General features: G+C 52.0%; 1 protein-coding gene across 1 annotated transcript in view; it reads left to right on the forward strand.

The window, feature by feature from the left end:
- The window catches only part of CCDC30 (coiled-coil domain containing 30), a 53206-nt gene that overhangs the window by 2864 nt on the left and 28355 nt on the right, over positions 1-21987 (forward strand). Inside the window, exons 2-8 of the mRNA XM_063353857.1 lie at positions 112-279; positions 676-796; positions 6946-7136; positions 14583-14672; positions 15480-15633; positions 17368-17439; positions 18454-18569. Of these exons, the coding sequence (XP_063209927.1) occupies positions 112-279; positions 676-796; positions 6946-7136; positions 14583-14672; positions 15480-15633; positions 17368-17439; positions 18454-18569 (912 nt within the window). The remainder of the gene's footprint in view (positions 1-111; positions 280-675; positions 797-6945; positions 7137-14582; positions 14673-15479; positions 15634-17367; positions 17440-18453; positions 18570-21987) is intronic.

Here is a 21987-nt window from a genome sequence, read left to right on the forward strand (position 1 = left end):
GCGGCCGCCGCCGCCCCGGTGGGTGCCCGGCACTGGGGGGTGGGGGGGGACACACACGCACGGTGACCGCCGGACCCCCCTCGCTCACGGCTGCTCTCGGTTCCCCCGCAGGCGGAGGCCCCGGTGCCGGCAGAGACCGTCCGCCGCTGGCTGCGGGCGGAGGGCGCCGACCCCGCCGCCCCGGCCGAGGAGCAGCTGGGCCTGGCCTGGCGGCTGCTGCGACGCGCCGAGGCCCGGCTGGGCGAGCTGGAGCGGCGGAGGGCCGAGGAGATGAGAGACGTAAGGGCCGGAGTTCCCCCTTTGGTTTTTAGCCCAGCCGGGCCCAAACGTTCCTGTTTTCCCCTCTTTTCGCACCAGCAGTGGGTTCATGGATGCTCACAGCCAAAATCTGCTTCCCTCATAGCCTCGGGAGCTCCCGGTTCCCCTCCCTGGGGAGCCAGAGAGCGCCCAGCATCTCCCCAGGTCAAGAGTTCCCAGCACCTCCCTGCCTCCATCCCCTCCCGCCTCCCAGACCCTTCGGTCAAGTTTTTAACATCCCCAGATGTCACAAAGGCACAGAGAAGCCGTGTCCTACCAATGTTTGAGGTTATCCTCAAAACGGGCGGATGGGGAGCGATTTGCAGGCCGGGCGTTGGCAAACAGGCTCAGGTAGAGCGAAGTTTTCTGTGTTTCCAGGTGGAAAGCTACGTGGGCCACGTCCGCAACCTGACGGAGGAACGGGACGCGCTCACCACCGAATATGAAAAAGAAAACGACCAGCTCAGGCTTGAGCTGAGGCGGCTGCAGCTGCAGCAGGGTAATCCTTTCCCTCCCCAGCGCGGCCCGAGGAGAGGCGATGGCAGGCAGTGGCGTACGGGTCTTTCAGCCGAGCCGGTCTAAAGCTGCCTTGAGAGCAGAGCGGCGTTTCTCAGTGAGTTCCGCTAGAGCAGCACGCGTGGTATGTTGTTTGGGAGGTTGGCAGGAGCGTTAATGACATACCGGAACCGATTTGTAATCGACGTAGAGGTTCTTGTCTGCTTTTACTGTCCTTATTCAGGGATTCAGGCAGTTTCTCGCGTCGTGTGGCTCTGTTGTTGCACTAACCGTCTCCCACAGGCTGTCCGAAGAACAGAATTGGTGCTGCTGTTTGTTTTCCAACTCTGCATTAATTGGCAGCGACTCCTTAGGTAACTGAATGTCGAGCTGCGTTCCCACTGAAGTCAGTGAACTGGCCATTGGCTTTGGTTTAGACAAAGTCCACGTGTTTTAAAACAACTTCGAAGGGTGGTGATACGTTTGCGATGGTGATTCCAAACTTGTCCCGTGCGCTTATTCCAGTATAGTCATTTTGTTTAAAACGAATTGTTGCACTTCAAATGATTTGCTTTCTTCTCAAACCCTGGAATCGCTTCCAGTAAGGGCAGATACATTTTGTTGGGTTTAGTTCTTGATTTTCTTCAGTCTTCCTAGTCTTCTGTTGTGCTCTGGGTACTGCTAATAGCAGCACACCCTTATCAGTAACTTCTGCTTTTGTGGTGCGTGTTATCTTGGGCCTAAGGTAAAATCGGGGGTGACGGCACAGCTTGAACAGTTTCTTTGTTATGCACGCTTTGTTTGGGGCAGCAAATGCAGGAATTTTGGGAAATTACGTGCAGTTTTGAGTCTCTGTTCAGTTTTGGCCAGCCTGCGGCTTTCAGTGAGTGCATTTGATGGGAGAGACTTCTCAAAGATCATAGAATGGTTCGGGTTGAAGGGGACCTTAAAGATTATCTAGTTCCACCCCCCTGCCCTGGGCAGGGACACCTCCCACCAGCCCAGGCTGCTCCAAGCCCCGTCCAACCTGGCCTTGAACCCCTCCAGGGATGGGGCAGCCACAGCTTCTCTGGGCACCCTGGGCCAGGGGCTCACCACCCTCACAGCGAAGAATTTCTTCCTCAGATGTCATCTCAATCTCCCCTCTTGCAGTGTAAAACCCTTCCCCCTCGTCCTCTCACTACACTCCCTGATGAAGAGTCTCTCCACATCTTTCTCGTAGGCCCTGCTTAAATACAGGAAGGCTTCTATATGGTCTCCCCGGAGCCTTCTCTTCTCCAGGCTGAACAATCCCAACTCTCTCAGCCTGTCCTCACAGCAGAGGGGCTCCAGCCCTTTGATCATCTTCATGGCCCTCCTCTAGACCTATCCATGTCCTTCTTATGTTGGGGACTCCAAAGCTGCACACAGTATTCCCGGTGGGATCTCACCGGAGCAGAGGGGCAGAATCCCCTCCCTCGCCCTGCATGCCACACTGCTTTTGATGCAGCCCAGGATGTGGTCGGCTTTCTGGGCTGCCAGCGCGCGTTGCCAGGTCACGTTGAGCTTCTCATCAACCAGGACCCCCAAGTCCTTCTCCTCAGAGCTTCTCTCAATCCGTTCCCCACCCATCCTGTATCTGTGGTTGGGATTGCCCCGACCCACGTGCAGGACAAAAGATAATAAAGATGGGCGCGCTTAAGCACTGCCTGAAAATCTGGTTCCTCCGGGCACGCAAAGCCATCGTTTAGTGTTGAAAATGCTGGTACGCAAGGGTTTAAATGACTAATGAGCCTTCGCGAGCGTCGCTGTGGCAGAAAACTTTATTACTGGTTCTTCTCTCATCTTCCCCACGAGGTGGCAGGCAAATGACAAAAATGTCCCCAAACCTGGCTTTGCATTTATTTCCGCGTAGCGCCTCTGCTCCTTTGGACTTTTTCCATCTTTTAGGGATTTTTGTGGCTGTTGAGCAATGATTAACACTCGAATGGAAACACAGAACCGTGTCCCTTACCCTGCTGGGTTACTAATTGTGAGCAAGCCGTCCCCGAGGGGGGTTTTGTGGTTCTGCGGCGCTTTGGTGCCATACGGTGTTTCTCTGCAGCTCTCTGGAGGAGTTTTCTTTGGGATATCACGGTCAGACTTTGGTTTTTAAGACTGGCTATTGCCTTACTGAGGGCATTAGCTGCGGTCCTGCGATACGCACTGATGATTTAGTGATCTGGGCAGGGGGTGAAGCCCTGCCTTCCACCAGGCTGTCCTCTGCAGGGCGAGATGCCAGCCCTGGTGTGTTTTGGGATGCTCGTAGGTTGTTTTCTTGAGGGACTGGCCTTTTGCTTCGCAGGTCAGCCTCTTCACTGAAAGAAGCACTGCCCGTCGCTGCTGCTGCTCTTTCTCAAAGACTTCTGTCAGGTCATTGCCTGCTCTGGGGCTCTAACGTAACCTCTGCTGCAGGGTCGGGTGCCGCATCGCTGCGGCTGTTCCCTGGGCCTCTGCTTTTCATCAGGGCTTGTGTAAACTAACCCAGGGCTGCCTCCTGCGCCCTGTAGGGTGGAGGACAAGCTGAAGGTCTTGAACTGGGAGAGTTGGGGATGTTCAGCCTGGAGAAGAGAAGGCTCCGGCGAGACCTTAGAGCAGCTTTCCAGTATCTGAAGGGGCCTACAAGAAAGCAGGGGAGGGACTTTTTACAAGGGCGTGTAGCGATAGGACGAGGGGGAACGGTGTCAAACTGCAAGAGGGGAGATTGAGATGAGATCTGAGGAAGAAATTCTTTGCTGTGAGGGCGGTGAGCCCCTGGCCCAGGTTGCCCAGAGCAGCTGTGGCTGCCCCATCCCTGGAGGGGTTCAAGGCCAGGTTGGCCGGGGCTTGGAGCCTTCCACTGGTCTAGTGGAAGGGGTCGGAACGACGTGATCTTTAGGGTCCCTTCCAACGCACACCATTCTGTGATTCTATGGACTAGAAGTTGGTTGTCCTCTGGGTCTTACCCCCCCCTCTTATGTTTGTGGGGCGGCTGGCTGTCCTTAGTAGGGACAAGATGATACTGCAGATGGGGCTGGAGAAGGGTCTCGTGGAAAGGCAGACCCCATTCTACTGGGGTTGTTAAACAAAACGTGGGCAAGGCAAGAGCAGAGGATGGTGGTAGGGAGCTTTTGGGAAACGGTAACGAGTTCAGATGGGAAGGGGCAGTTGAGGACAGAGGCTGGTTCAAGCCTGTGGTACAAAGGAGGGGCCTGACCTGCGAATGGTGAGGTGCAAGTGGCCAGGATCCGTCCTGACCTTGCTTGTAGGGACACTTGGGAGTCCCGGCTCCGGGGAGCTGTGGGATGGGGAAGGGAAGAGGCAAAGGCTTGGGTAAATGCAGGATGTCGCTTGGGCGGGCTCCCAGGGCTGAGCGCGCTCCCCCTTCCTCAAGCAGCCAAACGGATCCGAAGCTCTGCTTGGTCTGAGGATCGCTGGGAGCAGTTAGATCTGCTAAAAGCTGTTTCTGGTGATAAAAAGTAAGTTTCTGCTTACACGTTTACACTTCTTGCCTCGAATGGGCTCGAAGGGTTACTCTAGAGAGCAGGCACTGCTGGTTTTATGTTGGGCTATTGATCTGAGCTTTACCTCATTTGGTACCTCTGCCCAGAGTGAAATTTTTCCTTTCCTCGAGGCAGTTCGTAATCCGTTTCCGATGGTTCTTGTCAAATACGCATCGGTGTTTTTGGAGGGCAAATCGATAACTCATGCGCTGCATTACCAAAAGCCTTTCTGAAAAACAAACATAACTGTAGTAAAACGCTGCTGAAGGCTTGCCTCGATTTGTTTAAAAAGCGAAACAAAAAGAATTAAATAGTCGTAGGCTCATCTCGTTTATCGTAACAGCTGCTCTGCTTGAACGTACCCAGCATGGACGAGAGGATGCGGCTTCTGTGGTGGGTGTGAGGATACCAGCAGACTGCTTTTTTCTGAGAAACTTCCTGGGGTAAGACACCTTTGCGAACATAAAACTCCCTTCCAAAGAAGCGAGTGTGCAGAGGTGGTGCCGGAGATGCCTCCTGGCAGGAACGCGTCAGTGCCACGTTGCTCCTACGAGGTGTTTGCCCTTCTCAAATGGGACGCGGTGGATGTGGCAGGGAAGGTGTTGGAGATACTCTTAAGAAATTCATGGGTTTTTACAAGCAGGTAATCCATGCGGTGTGCGGCAGGCTCCCCTCATCCTCCCAAATCTTTTTTCCCTCTTCAGCCTGGGGAAGATGTCTAGATCCTGTTACCCCAAACTATATTGTGGTGCAGGGGAAGTACTTGCATGAAAGCTGTCAGTGTAAGAGCCACCATATGAGATGAGAGCATCGGTCCTACAGGAAGATGGTTGTCCCGTTTCTGGCCATACAAGAGAGGAACTTTCAGCTTATTTTACACGGGATTTGGCAAAACCGTGGGAGGAAGTTGCAAGGCAGGTTGGAGGCAAGGGGGAATTCAGTTGAGTACGAGCTGTGGGCTCTTCGTAATGCACGTGGAGCAAGTGGCCAGCTATTTTTAAACTGCAGAACGCAATATTTTGTTCTGCTTTGCGCAGGAACGCTGCAAGTCAGCCATGTTTGACCTCTTCATTGAACAAGCCGTAATTTGTAACCACGGGGGAAGGCGAACGGGAAACCGCAGGGTGTTTTCCATCCATAGGGCTGGACAGAGCTGGCCGCGAAATGCGGAGTGGAAACATGCGATTGATTTGAGCCTTAGGATGTGATTGCACTGGGTCCCCTGTGAAATCCAGTGTATGGAAGTGAGGAACACGCTTATCCAGAGCTGTGTATGTATCCTGTGTAACAGTACGAGGAATATTTGCTCTGCTGAACTTTAGGTGTCTAACTCTAGCTCCTTAAGCAGTGAAAGCGTGCGAATATCCCTCCTTCCTCCGTACAGAACCCACAATTCCCCCCGCTTCCCATCCTACAGCACTCGGAAACCTTTATAATCTAGTTTGGGCTAGAAATTGGGCGCAGAGTTTGTTGGTTTTCTTTTCAGAATGAATTAAATAGGGAGGTTTTGAAAAACACTTCCATAGCTGAACAAGCTATTGGATCCAGTGCGGGCATCGCTGACCTGACCATGCAGGAGACCAAAGGTTCCTCGTGTTCTCCTGGCAGATAAATTTCCAACCGTGTGAGCGAGGGGCTCTTTTTAACCACCGTTTGTTGCACAAACACAACGGTGCCAATGTTGTTGTCATCTGTTTGCCTTGGAGGCCATTGAATCTTGACTTTTTTCCCAGTACGGACTCTTCCTAGCTATAATTTTGGGATAAATGGTGACGAATCAACAGTTTAATTCTAAAAGGATTTTTTGCTCCTTTAATTCTACCGGACGCCTTCAAACAACAGGTCTGAGTTACCAGGAGCAGTCCTTAGCCTGGGTTTATGGCTGGTTTTGGAGGAACGGGTCAGGAACGCTGTTCAGGGAGTGATTTCTCAGGCCGTGTTTTCAGAAGTACTCCGAGTCCCTTTGTGCCCACAGAAGCTGCTTCTCCAACTGCTTCAGGCCCTTGCTGGTTCCTCGCCGTGCTTTCGTACCGGATCGCATGGGATCCAACGCCCCGACCTCCACTGCGCGCAATGCACCAGGCGCTGCTCTGCGTCGCTGCTGTGCCTGGGGAAAAATAAGATATTCGGATCCACCTCCCTACCAGACAGTCCGTAGGAAAATAGCGCTGCTCCGCTCGTATGAGCGATGCGGTATTTTGTGTCTCTTCTTCCAAAGTAAACGTTTATGTGCTTGCCTGTCCGCCTTGTTTCTCTCCACGCCTTTTTAATCTCTTGTTTAATTGCCACCACATTGTATTAAGGCGTAAAAGGGTTGTGGATAACCAGGCTGGTGAAACTTAGCCACTGGGTAGAGGAAAATGATGGCAATAACTCTCCCACTTAAAGCAAGGCAGGAGAACCCAGTCTGGATGGAGCAGGTCCTATCACTTGCTTGGCAGGCGGGGTGGCGGATGTGAGCAGAAACTTTGGGACAGTGGGATTAGAAGAGGGGACGGGAGGCGGGAAGCAGGAAAAGAGACTAAATGTTTTATGAGCTGCTGGTGAGCTCCAGGGCTGTTGTGGTGGGGAGCGTTTGGAGGAGCCAGGACGCAGATCCGGGAGGAATTGGGCTTTGTTTGTTCCTCTGCTCACAAAAAGCCTTGTCTTGCAGAAGCCCAGCTGAAGGAGGTGGAGGAGATGCTGGAACAGGAAGGCTTGTCCGAAATAGCTCACAGTCATGCCAGCGAACAGATTGCTTATTTACTGGTAGAAAGAACGACGCTGCTGGAGAAACTGGAGATCGCGGATCAGAAGTTGAATTCACGCGGCTGCATAGACAGGCTGCGTGCGGCACAGCTTCAGGTACCTGCTGCTGCTCAGGCTCTCTGAAAGCACGTTGGGGAAAAAGATTGTCTTCGGGATATTTTTTTTTTTAAAGTAAAAATATTTCTCCTATCTATGAGGACACCGGGGATCCTTAACGCTGAAGTTGATTTCTTTATTAGTTTTCACACACGTGTACTTACAGTTGATTTGCTCCCACGTCTTGCATAGGGTTAATTTTAACAGAGCAAATGTTGAAGAGTTTGTGATAGAGTTGGTCTGAGGATCTTCACTGCGTAATGATTTTCTACTAATCCAGATTTCCCGATGATCCAGTGTTTAATTCCAGGTGGCTGAGTTCCCCTGAAAGCCATTAATTGAAGAAAAAAAAAATTTCCCTATACTTTAGGTGAGATTAAAACTCTTTCCTTGTCTTCTGGCTGCTGAGCTAGAGGGTGGAAGTTGAGCAAACCTCTCTTTACAAACTGAGCTCAGGAAATGAATTTCACAGCGTGACTTGATGATTGGCAGGTTGGAGAGGACCTTCCATGTCTTGAGTCTTTGCTTTCCGAGGTCGAGATGAGGAGCACTGACAAATGGTGGAGGAGGAGCAGCAGCTGCTGCGTGTTGGAGAGGCAGTTTGTGACCGATCACCTCAGTTAGGGAGATCTCCCTCCCACCAAGGCCACCGATTTCCACCTGCTCCTGAATATGGCTGTTTCATGGAGCTGGAGCCCAGGCCTTGTAGCTGTTTCTCCCACGTTGCTATTCCCCCTGGCCTCATCCATAACTTACTTCTGACAGCAATGGCTGTTGGACATACAGGAGCATAAAAATTGCTGTGCTGGGTCAGGTCTAGGCCCTGTTTAGCCCTGCAGGATTTGTGATGCAGAGCATTAAGTCTTTTTCTTTTTCCCACTCTCCTTCTGCCAATTCCGAAGTGGCCAGGCCGGGTTGTCCCCCTGGAGGGAGAGGGGTTGCTCCTGCCTGGGGACCCGGGGGGTGAGCTTAGGGGAGACGGCTCCAGGCTGCGAGGGGGACACGAGAGGGCCAGGAGCTGCAGCCCCGGCAAAGAGCAGCCAGCCAGGATTCCCAGGAAAGCCCTCCTGGGGACAGGGGGGGACCCAGCAGGGTTTGGTGACCTCCAACATGGCGTTGGCTGGGGCACAAGCAGGTAAAAGACTTGCAGACAGAGCACTTCATTGCTGTCTCGTCTGCTGTCGCTGCCTTGAACTTTCTACGGTTTTTAGGTTCTAGTTTTTCATTCTGATAAAACTGGTTTGGAGTTGAGAAGCTTCTTGGGCTTTTTTTGGGCGAGCTCGCTGAAGGAGGGAGGCTCGGCAGACCCGCTGAGCAGCTTTAAACTAGAGAGAGGGCTTTAAACTAGATCTGAAGGGGGGTGGGGATGGTACTGGGCTTGCTGGTGAGGTGCCAGGGTGTAGTTGCTCAGCGCTCGTGGGCCAGTGTGCCAGTATTTCTGAAAGCCAGAAGGCACACCACATCTCAAGGGTCAAAACTACACACACAACTCCCTCTCTGAAATGCTTATACACCAATGCACGCAGCATGGGGAATAAGCAGGAAGAGCTGGAGGTCTGTGTGCGGTTGCGGGGCCATGATCTCATTGCAATTACTGAGACGTGGTGGGACAACTCGCATGACTGGAATGCTGTCATGGATGGCTATGTCCTTTTCAGGAAAGACAGACCAGCGAGGCGTGGTGGTGGAATTGCACTCTATGTGAGAGAGCATTTGGAATGCATCGAGCTCTCACTAGGGGCGGATGAAGAGCGGGTTGAGAGCTTATGGGTGAGGATTAAGGGACAGGCAAATATGAGGGACACTGTTGTGGGTGTTTATCACAGGCCACCTGATCAGGATGGGGAGACTGATGAGGCTTTCTACAGACAACTGAAGGTAGCCTCGCAAGCGCAGGCCCTGGTTCTCATGGGGGACTTCAATCACCCCGATATCTGCTGGGAAGACCACACAGCCAGGCATGCACAGTCCAGGAGGCTCCTCCAGTGCATTGATGACAACTTTTTGACACAGGTGGTACAGGAGCCAACAAGGAGAGGAGCACTCCTGGACCTGGTACTGACAAACACAGAGGGATTGGTGGAGGACATTAAGGTTGGGGGCACCCTAGGTTGTAGTGATCATGAAATGATTGAGTTCAGGATCATGGGTACTATCCACAAAACAACAACAAGAAGTAAAATTACAACCTTGGATTTCAGGAGGGCTAACTTCGACCTCTTTAAGAAACTGCTTGGAGAGATCCCGTGGGCTAGGGCTCTGGAAGGCAAAGGGGCTCAAGAAAGCTGGTTGATATTCAAAGACCACTTCCTCCAAGCTCAGGATCGGTGCATCCCTAAGAGAAAGAAATCGGCCAAGGGACGCAGGAGACCTGCATGGTTGAGCAGGGAGCTTCAGAAAAAGCTCAAGTGGAAGAAGGAAGTTTATAATAAGTGGAAGAAGGGACTGACCCCTTGGGAGGATTACAAGAATGCCACCAGAGCGTGCAGGGATGAAACAAGGAAAGCCAAGGCCGCCTTGGAATTAGACCTGGCTAGGGACATCAAGCAAAACAAAAAGAGCTTCTACAAGTATATTGGAAGCAAAAGGAAGACCAGGGAAGTTGTAGGCCCACTGCTGAATGAGGCAGGAGTCATGGTGACGGAGGATGTGGAGAAGGCAGAGTTACTGAATGCCTTCTTTGCTTCGGTCTTTTCTGCTCGGCCCAGCCCTCAGGAGTCCCAGGCATTGAATAAAGTAACAGGGAAAGAAGACGACTTCCCTTGGGTTGAGGAGGAGCGAGTGAGGGACCAATTAGATCATCTAGATATTCACAAGTCCATGGGCCCTGATGGGATGCACCCGAGAGTGCTGAGGGAGCTGGCGGAAGTCATTGCTGGGCCGCTCTCCATCATCTTTGAAAAGTCCTGGAGAACAGGCGAGGTGCCTGCGGACTGGAGGAAAGCCAATGTCACTCCAGTCTTCAAGAAAGGCAAGAAGGAGGAGCCGGGGAACTACAGGCCGGTCAGCCTCACCTCCATCCCTGGAAAGATGATGGAACAGCTCGTTCTGGGTGTCATCTCAAGGCGCGTGGAGGAAAGGAAAGCTATCAGAAGTACTCAGCATGGATTCACCAGGGGGAAATCATGTCTGACTAACCTGATAGCCTTCTACGATGGCATGACTAGATGGATAGATGAGGGGAGGGCGGTAGATGTGGTCTACCTTGACTTAAGCAAGGCGTTTGACACGGTCTCCCACAGCATCCTCATAGGGAAGCTTAGGAAGTGTGGGTTAGATGAATGGACAGTGGGGTGGATAGAAAACTGGTTGAAAGATAGAGCTCAGAGGGTTGTGATTAGGGGCACAGAGTCTAGTTGGAGACCAGTGACGAGTGGTGTTCCCCAGGGGTCAGTACTGGGTCCAGTCCTGTTCAACATATTCATCAATGACCTGGATGAGGGGATAGAGTGCACCCTCAGCAAGTTTGCTGATGACACCAAGCTGGGTGGGGTGGCTGACACACCGGAAGGCTGTGCCGCCATACAGAGAGACCTGGACAGGTTGGAGATCTGGGCAGAGAGAAACCTTATGAAGTTCAACAAGGGCAAGTGTAGGGTGCTGCACCTGGGGAGGAACAACCCCATGCACCAGTACAGGTTGGGTGCTGACCTGCTGGAGAGCAGCTCTGTGGAAAGAGACCTGGGAGTCCTGGTGGACAACAGGATGACCATGAGTCAGCAATGTGCCCTTGTGGCCAAGAAGGCCAATGGCATCCTGGGGTGCATCAAGAGGAGCGTGGCCAGCAGGTCAAGGGAGGTCATCCTCCCCCTCTACTCTGCCTTGGTGAGACCGCACCTGGAGTACTGTGTCCAGTTCTGGGCTCCCCGGTTCAAGAGGGACAGGGAACTGCTGGAAAGGGTGCAGCGGAGGGCTACGAGGATGATTAGGGGACTGGAACACCTCTCTTATGAGGAAAGGCTGAGGGATTTGGGTCTCTTCAGTCTGGAAAAAAGACGTCTGAGGGGTGACCTTATCAACGCTTATAAATACTTAAAGGGTGGGTGTCAGGACGATGGGGCGAGGCTCTTTTCAGTGGTGCCCGGGGACAGGACAAGAGGCAATGGGCACAAACTGGAACATAGGAAGTTCCACCTAAACATGAGGAGGAACTTCTTTACCCTGAGGGTGGCAGAGCACTGGAACAGGCTGCCCAGAGAGGTGGTGGAGTCTCCATCTCTGGAGACATTCAAAACCCACCTGGACGTGTTCCTGTGTAACCTGCTCTAGGTGACCCTGCTCTGGCAGGGGGGTTGGACTAGATGATCTCCAGAGGTCCCTTCCAACCCTATGATTCTATGATTCTATGATTCAGCGTGCTCTGGGCTGCGTTGGCACCATCTGACCAGGAGCCAAACGCAAAACCTCAGAAGACGGGTTCATAGGAGGGCAAACATGTCGTGACAGTTCATCGCCAGTGCTCCCCTTGCCTCCAGTGGTGTGTAGTGTCTGTACCAGAGGTGCCGTTGTGTCTAGTATTCTCGATTCGTTTTTATCTTCCATGAATTTGGTTGCTTGTTAAACCCACGCAGTTTTCTTAATATCATCGACGTCTTGTAGCAAGGACTTCCGCAGCTCAGCCACGGCCACATGAAGTTCCTTTGTCTCAGCTTGCTGTCTCCTGGCTCCGTTTGATGCTCTCCAGCTCTTGTGTTCAGAGGCAGTGAACAATTGCCTTTTTATCCACCTTTTCTGTGCCACTTGGGATTTTACCGACCTCAAGAGCATCCCTTTCTGGCTGGAGAGCCCCAATACGCCTAACTACTGCAGAGCTGGGTGTCATTCAGGATTCACCCATGGTACAGTAACACCTTCAGGTGTAAATATCCACCTTGGAATCAAAGAATCTGTTTGAAGTGAGGAAGAGAATCTGCCCCGATGTGCTGTCCCCTGCTCTCGGATAGAAAACACCTCTCTGCAAATCCCGAGGAATCTGCCCGTGAATCCCTGTCATTTGACGCAAATATTTGCTGCGAGCACGCCATTTTTTCCTGCGAAGCATTGTGGTAGAAACCCCACTGTAGTTAAAAAGGGGAAGCAGAGCTTCCAGCGAAACACCAGTTAACCACGTCTTCTCCCAAGCATTTACCAGCTGTGATTGGATTTGCTCTTCCTTCGGAGCCGCGGCTGAGCAAGGGCAGTGGGGCCAGGGCAAATGGAGGATGCAGGTGCCCGCAAGCCTGGCGGCGTATCCAAGCCTTCTCGCGCAGAGCTTGTCGTTGAGGGTGCAGCTGACTTCTCCGAGCAGTCCCCTCGCGGGACCCTTCTTTCCAATGATCCTGTAACGACCATGTTTCTGTAACCGGCCTGGTCTTGGCTGCTGGGTGAAGATGGAGAGAGCGCTGGTGCAGCTGGGCTGGCTGAAGGACAGAGCCAAGGCGAAGTGCTGTACGGGGAGACAACGTAGGCGCTCTATGTGTGAAGTGCAGCGTGGAGTTGACTTGAATTCCTCCTCTCCGTGGTGCCAGAGTCCCCTAGTAGGTGGACAAGGCTGTAAATACCTGATTTTTACCCACTTCACGTGCAGCTGTTTTGAGGAACGAGACTTATTAAAGGGAAATATATTCTTGCATGATCGAAACCCATTGTAAGATTAACGCTCCTCGTTGCGAATCACGGAATCTTCAGAGTTGGAAGGGACCTCTAGAGATCATCTAGTCCCACTCCCCTGCTAGAGCAGGATTGCCTAAAGCACATCTCTCAGGGCTGCATCCAGGCGGGGCTTGAAAATCTCCCGAGAAGGGGACTCCACACCCTCCCTGGGCAGCCTGTTCCAGGGCTCTGTCACCCTCACCGTAAAGAAGTTTTTCCGTGTATTTGAACGGAACTTCCTAAGTTCCAGCTTGTGCCCGTTGCCCCTTGTCCTGTCACTGGGAACCGTTGAAAAGAGCCTGGCACCATCCTCCTTCAACCCACCCTTTAGATACTCGTCAACATTAATCAGGTCCCCCCTCAACCTTCTCTTCTCCAGGCTAAAGAGTCCCAGCTCTCTCAGCCTTTCCTCATCAGGGAGATGCTCCAGTCCCATAATCATCTTGGTTGCCCTTCGCTGGACTCGCTCCAGTAGTTCCCTGTCCCTCTTGAACTGGGGAGCCCAAAACTGGACACAGTACTCCAGTTGTGGCCTCGCCAGTGCAGAGTAGAGGGGGAGAATGACCTCCTTCGACCTACTGGCCACACTCTTCCCTATGCAGCCCGGGATGCCATTGGCCTTTTTGGCAACAAGGGCACACTGCTGGCTCATGGAGAATTTGCTGTCTACCAGGACCCCCAGGTCCTTCTCCTCAGAGCTGCTTCCCAGCATGTCCGCCCCTAACCTATACTGGTGCTTAGCACCAGTGTTAATCAAACACAACTTCTTTGGGATTCTTACACTGGGCACCTTTCTCTCTGTGTTTTTAAAACCAGGTGAAAGACAGACCAGAGATCTATTTCCCAGGAAAACAGTTTCTCTAAAGCGGACTGTTTCTTCTCCCCGGATGATGTCATTGCTGTCTGTGCTTGTGAACTAGAAACTGTTGATTAAGCGCTCCGTTGTTTGGGGTAGCAGCACACTTGTTTTACAGAATCATTAGAGCCGCGGCAGTGTTACAGGTTAATAGGTTAATTGCTCTTGTTACTCTGTTTACTGGAACATGTAGCCTTTCTTATTCGCAAATGACCTGTTACGTACTTGTTTCACCCTTAGACCGAAGGTCCGGATACGTTCCTGTCCGTTACAGAAATGAATGCAGCTTTTAGCTGGACTGCTCAAGCATAATTGATTTTTTTTTTTTTTTTTTTTTTTATTTTGATGCATCCTCGCTAATGCAAAAAGCCGGGGTACAAACACGCGTCTTCGTGTAGTCGTCTCTGGGTGGGGAAATGCTTTCGGAGCTCTGCGCGTGCAAGCACGCTCACCTCTCTAGAGCCGAGGTGCAAGATATTAATGACAGCCGACCCCCTGAGCGTTAGCGCATCCTTGGTGCTGGTCCCCGTGCGCTGGCTGCAGGGGAGCAGGGGTCTGTTAACTTGATAAGCGGCTCAAGAGAGAGGGACGTGGGGAGGTGACCCAGCGTTGCTCTGATGAAGCGAGTCAAGCCCGCTCAGTCCCAAATACATTGCTTTGGGCAAAGCTGAGCCCACAGGCTCTAAAAGGAAGAGGCCAAGGAGATCACAGGTTTAAAAAAAACAAAAAAAAAGTAGTGAACCCGCAGAGTTCCCAGTAGTAGCTGAGACAACTGAGGGATTTTCACGAGGATTTGGGATAACTCTGGTTGAAACGTTCTTTTCAAACATAAGGTATGATTACAAACCCCCTTCTAACCAAGATGTGTTGAAGCGGAAAATCCTACAGACGGTGTCTAAGGATACGTGGCAGCATGTGTTCTGGTGGTGTTGATTTACTAAAATCTCTTTCTGTGCAAGGATGAGTTTCACCACGTTCATCAGACGTTAGAAGATGAACTCCGACAGCAGCACGGATCCACGCAGCTTACTGGAGAGGCAATGAATCAGGTAATGTATTTGCGCGTTTTCTTGCTGATGGCGTGGCCCGTGGTTGAGATTTCAAGCGTGGGCCTGTTCTTGAGCGTGCTGTGAGGTTTTTTTTTTATTGGTTTTAGCTGGTGCTACGCACGAGTTAATGGCTTCTGCCGAGAGCCAGGGTTAACATCTCACCAGCTTTGGGTCAGGGCTGGCTTGTGAGCGCTCGCCTGCCTTTAATGATAAGTCAAAGAAATGTCATTGGAGATGAGTGGGTCAAAGTCAAGGTGGTGAGGAATAGCTCTTTTTATACCAGCTGAAACGACTTTCCTGCTGAATCACACGTCAGTGGGAGCAGGGTCTTCTGCACCCTGGGATCAAGCGCAGACAGAAGGACGAGGTCTGCTGTGCCGGGATGGCCTGGGGCCAGCTCTAACCACGGCCACGGGACCACGCACTTTGAGAATCGGCTTGTCCTTGGAGCGAACTCTCACGGGGTGTGGTGGAGCCCTCTGCTTCGAAGACACTTATGTGTTTGAAAACATATCTTGATTAATGGCATTGTCTCAGGGAGGGAAAACCAGAGCCTTGTGTAGGCAAACAGCCGCGGCGTGCTGCTCACGCCTGCTTTTTGGCAAGGGAACATGGCGAAGAGGGTTGTCCACTGTCTGTCTTCTGCCTGTCCAGAGTCTGTCTTCTGCCTCTGCAGTGGCTTCTGCTTTCTGTTTGCGTTGCCACCCTTGTTCTGACGGGTCAGTAGTGTGGAGGGGGGACCTGCCCTGGTCACGTCACCAGGAGGGTTATCTCCTTTCTGTTGGAACATCAGCCCTTGTGTTTCAGTTCTACAGGGAAGAGCTGGAGAGGGAACAAGCATCACGTGCAAGAGTTGAACAAGACCTGGATGAGGCCACGCAGAGGCTGCTGATGGCCCGGGAGGAGATCCGGAGGTTGGCGGCTGAGCTGGATGCACAAAGAAAGGAGCAGAGCAAAACAGGCAAGCGCTTCTCTCGTGGCCACTCCTCATTACTGGCCTGCACTTAGCACCCCCCCGGGTTAGCGTCAGCCTTGGACTTCTCACCCAGGGGAGTTGGAGGCAGGCTCCTCTCTGCGTGTCATGTGGAAAAATCCCTGTCGGATGTTAGCCTGCTGCCTAGGAGCTCTGAATGCGGTCATTAACAGTCACGAACCCAATAATTCCGAGTGGGGGAAGTTGAGACGTGGGGTTATCTGCTCCGCCATTCCAGCAGCAGTGTCTTGAGTGAGTTCTTCTCCCTGGCTCGTACGCAGGGAGAAATTCACGCCCCAGGAGGGGACGGAGAGGAAATGACGACTTGATGCAGAAAGAGTTGCGAAAATACCGCGTACGCGGCGTTAGCCCAGCTGCAGCACTCGTCTCTGGGTTCTTCAGCTGCTCTGTTTGGGATGCTCCCTCGTTATGAGTTGTTATCGAGTGCCCTTAACCGGGGCTCCTCTGCAGTCTTGAAGTGACCGGTTAGATTCTTATCACTGCTAATATATGTTTAACCTCCTCATTGAAATAACTGTTGTTGAGCAGCCCTTGAGTATTATTATTTTTTATTTTTTATTTTTTTTAAATACTGACCGTAAAAATAAGCAGTTTTCTGGAGAGAAATCAAACTGCTTGATAAAGCTCCCGCTGCGCTGGTCCCTAAGGCCAGGTGCTTCCCTGCTGCCTCCTGCAGGAGGTTTCCCGAGCAAAACACACTGGTTTCTGGATGCTTTTTCTCTGGGTTATCTACGTTGTCCCAAAATCCGCGATGCAGAATTTCAGTGGAGAACGGCAAAATGTGGCGCGACAGCGTGTGCCCGCCCCACCTGCCTGCGCGGAGACTGACTTGCTTAAGGAGAGCGGGACCACCCGAGCGCGGTTTATGGGCGAGTGGCAGGTCCTGATGCTGACCTGGCAGCTCCCGCACAACGCTCAGACCTAGCTAAACCTCCCGGCCAGCCTCCAAACCCATCGTTCACAGCCTTTTAATCAAAGGCAGGGAAACGAGCACTCTGCGGGCGCCTGCTTTGTGTTATCGATCGATGCCCGCGCGTCCCTGGGGAGGGAGCGAGCGTTGTGCCGCAGCCTCCGAACAGTGCCGCCGCTCCCGCTCGCGGACGGGCTGCAGCCTCCGACTCCTCTCAGTGGGTCGCAGCCTGCCTGGGGAAACCTGTGTTTTATAGTCGTCTTAAGTATCAAACGAATATAAAGCTTTCCAAACTGTGAGTAAGGGTTTAATGCTTGTTATGTCCGCGGGGTTTATTGTGCTGTGAGTCTTAGTCCGCAAAATTAGCGTTGCAACGTCTTAGCGACCGTCCCTGACGATGTATGTCTGCACGCCTTCTCCCGACGAGCTTCAGCGCCGTCTGCTCTGGAAAGAAATTGATTTCCTAATAAAAACCTGAAGTGAAATCTCTCCAATCTTTAGTAGAACTCCACTTAAGCGGTGTATTTTGGTTCAATGGTAATTCGCAGCTGCTTGTTTGCATCGATGAGAAATTGCTCCTGGCCAGTTTGGAGCCCAGTTGTTAGGTCTTTGGTGATGGTGACTAGAGATTTGAAATTGTGTGCTTAGCTGCCTGCTGCTTTAATTTTCCTTCTTTAGTTTTCCTTCGACTCTGTATTTAACAAAGTCCACTAAAAATGTTGTAGAGCTTCGTGTCCAGAAGCGTACAAATGGACTGCCACGGCAAAACTGTCCCTCTGTTGTCCTCGTAGGATCAGCCCCGTGCTCAGCCCTGCAAGCCCCTGAGAGCCGGGAAGAAGGGGAGAGCGAATGGAGAGAGAGCGGTAAGTCTTTATTTTTTTTTTTAATAAGCATTTATAAGGTATTTATAAGCAGAGAAGCTTCAGAATTTTATGGAGGCTTTCTGCAGTGGCAAACGGGCTTTTCAGCAGAAGGTGTTCCTCGCCTCTTATTTTAAATTGTAAAACTGAAAGTCCACTATCAAAATCCTTGTCGGAAACAGGCGTTTGGGGTTGTGGGGTTTTTACCAGACTGGGACCAGGAGAGTAGGTGTGGTTTTATTTTTGCCTGAATAAAAGTCGATTTAAGCTGAAATCCCCTGTGCCCAGCATTAAGCCGAAGAGGGAAAAGTCCTTGTTCACCTTTTCGTAAGGAAAACTGCCTTCTCGCCAGTTTTACTCAGATTTAGGGTACCAGTGTATACTCGGACACGTTTCTGTCAGCGTGCTCCTAATACAAACATCTTTTCCCATCTCTTGCACTTGAAATACCAGCAAGTCTGCGTTAACTGGCGTGACGGTTCCATATGGTTATAGCTTGAGATTTCAAGGATTGAGGACCAACCATAATTCTTACTGTCGCGGCCCGTTTCGTAAATCTTAATGCCAGCACGGCGCTCGCACGTTAACTGTGATTGTGTTTCTGCTTGCGGCAAATTATTAATTTTATGATGAAAATGAGAAATGTGGTGGTTTGGGTTTTTCAGAACTTACCCTAACTGTTTGTGAAACCCATACGTAAATATCTGAGGTGAGGCGTTGTCCGTTATCTAGAGGTAAACTGAGTCCCTGGAATAACTACGGAGGGACGGCTGTGCTGCCGTAATAAACGCAGCGCTGCTGTTGAACCTGGATCTCCAGAAACAGAAACCTCTCCTCTTTGAGTAGGAGAATGCGTTCCCATCTGTATGGGGAACCCTCCCTCTGTGCTGTCGCGCGCGTCCACCTGGGCATGAGGGCAGTGCAATTTCGGAAATCTTATTCATGTGATAGCCCCCCTCCGAGCTTGGCCAAGGGCCAAACCGGTGTCGGTGACCAGTTATTTTCTGTTCTGGACAGACAGGACTGAGCTACAGAAGGCCATGGAGCACAACAGCAGACTGGACAAGGAAATTCTGGCGCTGCGAGCTCGGGTCCAAATGCTCGACTTGGAGAGAAAGGCGTTCCTCGATCTGGTGAGTACCCATCTCCTGCTGCTGCATCTCCTGGCCTGCCACGGCACCAACGAGCCTCTGCGTAGCCAACACTCCTGGGCTGGCTCCTGGCGTTCGGTCCTACTCCTTAACCTGCCCTACCTCTATTCCCCCTCTCTTGTCTGTAGCGAGTCTTGCCAGAGCTGCGGTTCTGATGCTTCATGGCGCACGGAGTACTAAAATCTGGGCAATGGGCAGAATAAATAGAATCGTAGGATCCCAGAATGGTTTGGGTTGGAAGGGACCTTAAAGACCATCTAGTTCCACCTCCCACTAGACGGGGACACCACTAGCAGGGACACCTCCCACTGGACCAGGCTGCTCCAAGCCCCGTCCAACCTGGCCTTGAACCCCTCCAGGGATGGGGCAGCCACAGCTTCTCTGGGCAACCTGGGCCAGGGGCTCACCGCCCTCACAGCAAACAATTTCTGCCTCAGATCTCATCTCAATCTCCCCTCTTCCAGCTTGAAGCCATTACCCATCATCCCATGGCTCCCCTCCCTGCTCCAGAGTCCCTCCCCAGCTTTCCTGGAGCCCCTTCAGGGACTGGAAGGGGCTCCAAGGTCTCCCCGGAGCCTTCTCTTCTCCAGGCTGAACCCCCCCAGCTCTCAGCCTGTCCTCCCAGCAGAGGGGCTCCAGCCCTCCCAGCAGCTCCGGGGCCTCCTCTGGCCCCGCTCCAACAGCTCCGTGTCCTTCTGCTGTGGGTGCCCCAGAGCTGGAGGCAGCGCTGCAGGGGGGTCTCCCAGAGCGGAGCAGAGGGGCAGAATCCCCCCCCTTGCCCTGCTGCCCACGCTGCTGGGGATGCAGCCGGGGGCACGGGGGGTTTCTGGGCTGCCAGCACGCGTTGCTGGGGCATGTTGAGCTTCTCACCCACCAACACCCCCAAGTCCTTCTCCTCAGGGCTGCTCTCTGGCCGTTCTCCACCCAGACACAGGGTGTTTTAAAGCAGCTGCTGTTACTGCGGCCCTGAAAAAATTTCGGCTCTTGTGGCATCGTTCGGTGCAGGGAGAGTTCGATAGTTCACCGAACGCAGGGGGCTGTACAGGCTCAAACCCAACGTGTGCTCTGGGGCTTGCGCCATAGAGCCCCGAAATCCATGTTTTCCTGTGCCTGATGTACAGGATCAGCTGGATGCGTTCCGTGACCAGCCAATGTTTGCGCAAAATCAAGTGGGTAAACAGGGTAAGCAACGCTTGTGCCTTTTCTTGGGGACCGTTATTAAAAACAGCGAATAAGTTTAGTCGAAAACCCCAAACTAGCTATGTTTTAAACGGCTTTTAATTGACGCTCGTGTTTTGATACCTCTCAGCCCCTTTGGCTCTTCCATGTGGCTGTGCTGATTTGCGCAGTAGAAGATAAGCTTTATTCCTTTTCATTTTGTGTGGACTTCAAGAGAATTACTTACTGCTACGTTACTATTAGTTAAATGCTTACTATTATATGACTGTTAGTTAAATGCTTGACGTAATAAATTTCGGATTCTCCAAATGCAATAATCCTTGGCGACAAGGTCATTCCTTTCTGAGATTGCCAATAGTGAATTAATACAAGAACCTGTTTCCCATTAAAATGTGTCGTGTGGCACGAATTCTGTTTCCGTTCTTAGCTCTCGAACCCTCCACGTCGGTCCTTCGGCAGGTGCCGTTGGTTGCCAGCAGCCTGGAATCACTCATCCCATCCCAGCACAGGCAGCTCAGCTGCTGTCGTGCGGGTCTCTGGGATTACAATGAGTATTTTTAAATCAATGGAGGCGTCTCTGAGAATACCACGCCCGTCTCTCTGCAGTAACGTCGAAGACCGAATTGCTTGAGCGTAACTTATTCACGTTTGAGGATTTAAAAAATTTTAGTATGTAGTTCTGCTCCTTGCGTTTAGAAATGCTGCAGGTTCTTCCCTAGCGGGGTGTCTAAGCACGTCGGTGATCTCACGCCTCCTGTTCGCAGGACGGTCTGTCACTGGGGCTGCAAAAAAAAAAATTCTGTAGCTCATATTCCTCCCTTTACACCTTTCTTTTTTTTGTTCTTTTTTCCTCCCTCTTTCTTTCCTCCCTCTTTCTTTCCTCCCTCTTTCTTTCCTCCCCCTTTCTTTCCTCCCCCTTTCTTTCCTCCCCCTTTCTTTCCTCCCCCTTTCTTTCCTCCCCCTTTCTTTCCTCCCCCTTTCTTTCCTCCCCCTTTCTTTCCTCCCCCTTTCTTTCCTCCCCCTTTCTTTCCTCCCCCTTTCTTTCCTCCCCCTTTCTTTCCTCCCCCTTTCTTTCCTCCCCCTTTCTTTCCTCCCCCTTTCTTTCCTCCCCCTTTCTTTCCTCCCCCTTTCTTTCCTCCCCCTTTCTTTCCTCCCCCTTTCTTTCCTCCCCCTTTCTTTCCTCCCCCTTTCTTTCCTCCCCCTTTCTTTCCTCCCCCTTTCTTTCCTCCCCCTTTCTTTCCTCCCCCTTTCTTTCCTCCCCCTTTCTTTCCTCCCCCTTTCTTTCCTCCCCCTTTCTTTCCTCCCCCTTTCTTTCCTCCCCCTTTCTTTCCTCCCCCTTTCTTTCCTCCCCCTTTCTTTCCTCCCCCTTTCTTTCCTCCCCCTTTCTTTCCTCCCCCTTTCTTTCCTCCCCCTTTCTTTCCTCCCCCTTTCTTTCCTCCCCCTTTCTTTCCTCCCCCTTTCTTTCCTCCCCCTTTCTTTCCTCCCCCTTTCTTTCCTCCCCCTTTCTTTCCTCCCCCTTTCTTTCCTCCCCCTTTCTTTCCTCCCCCTTTCTTTCCTCCCCCTTTCTTTCCTCCCCCTTTCTTTCCTCCCCCTTTCTTTCCTCCCCCTTTCTTTCCTCCCCCTTTCTTTCCTCCCCCTTTCTTTCCTCCCCCTTTCTTTCCTCCCCCTTTCTTTCCTCCCCCTTTCTTTCCTCCCCCTTTCTTTCCTCCCCCTTTCTTTCCTCCCCCTTTCTTTCCTCCCCCTTTCTTTCCTCCCCCTTTCTTTCCTCCCCCTTTCTTTCCTCCCCCTTTCTTTCCTCCCCCTTTCTTTCCTCCCCCTTTCTTTCCTCCCCCTTTCTTTCCTCCCCCTTTCTTTCCTCCCCCTTTCTTTCCTCCCCCTTTCTTTCCTCCCCCTTTCTTTCCTCCCCCTTTCTTTCCTCCCCCTTTCTTTCCTCCCCCTTTCTTTCCTCCCCCTTTCTTTCCTCCCCCTTTCTTTCCTCCCCCTTTCTTTCCTCCCCCTTTCTTTCCTCCCCCTTTCTTTCCTCCCCCTTTCTTTCCTCCCCCTTTCTTTCCTCCCCCTTTCTTTCCTCCCCCTTTCTTTCCTCCCCCTTTCTTTCCTCCCCCTTTCTTTCCTCCCCCTTTCTTTCCTCCCCCTTTCTTTCCTCCCCCTTTCTTTCCTCCCCCTTTCTTTCCTCCCCCTTTCTTTCCTCCCCCTTTCTTTCCTCCCCCTTTCTTTCCTCCCC

Source organism: Chroicocephalus ridibundus, chromosome 16, assembly GCF_963924245.1.
Source record: "Chroicocephalus ridibundus chromosome 16, bChrRid1.1, whole genome shotgun sequence".
NCBI classification, from domain to species: domain Eukaryota; kingdom Metazoa; phylum Chordata; class Aves; order Charadriiformes; family Laridae; genus Chroicocephalus; species Chroicocephalus ridibundus.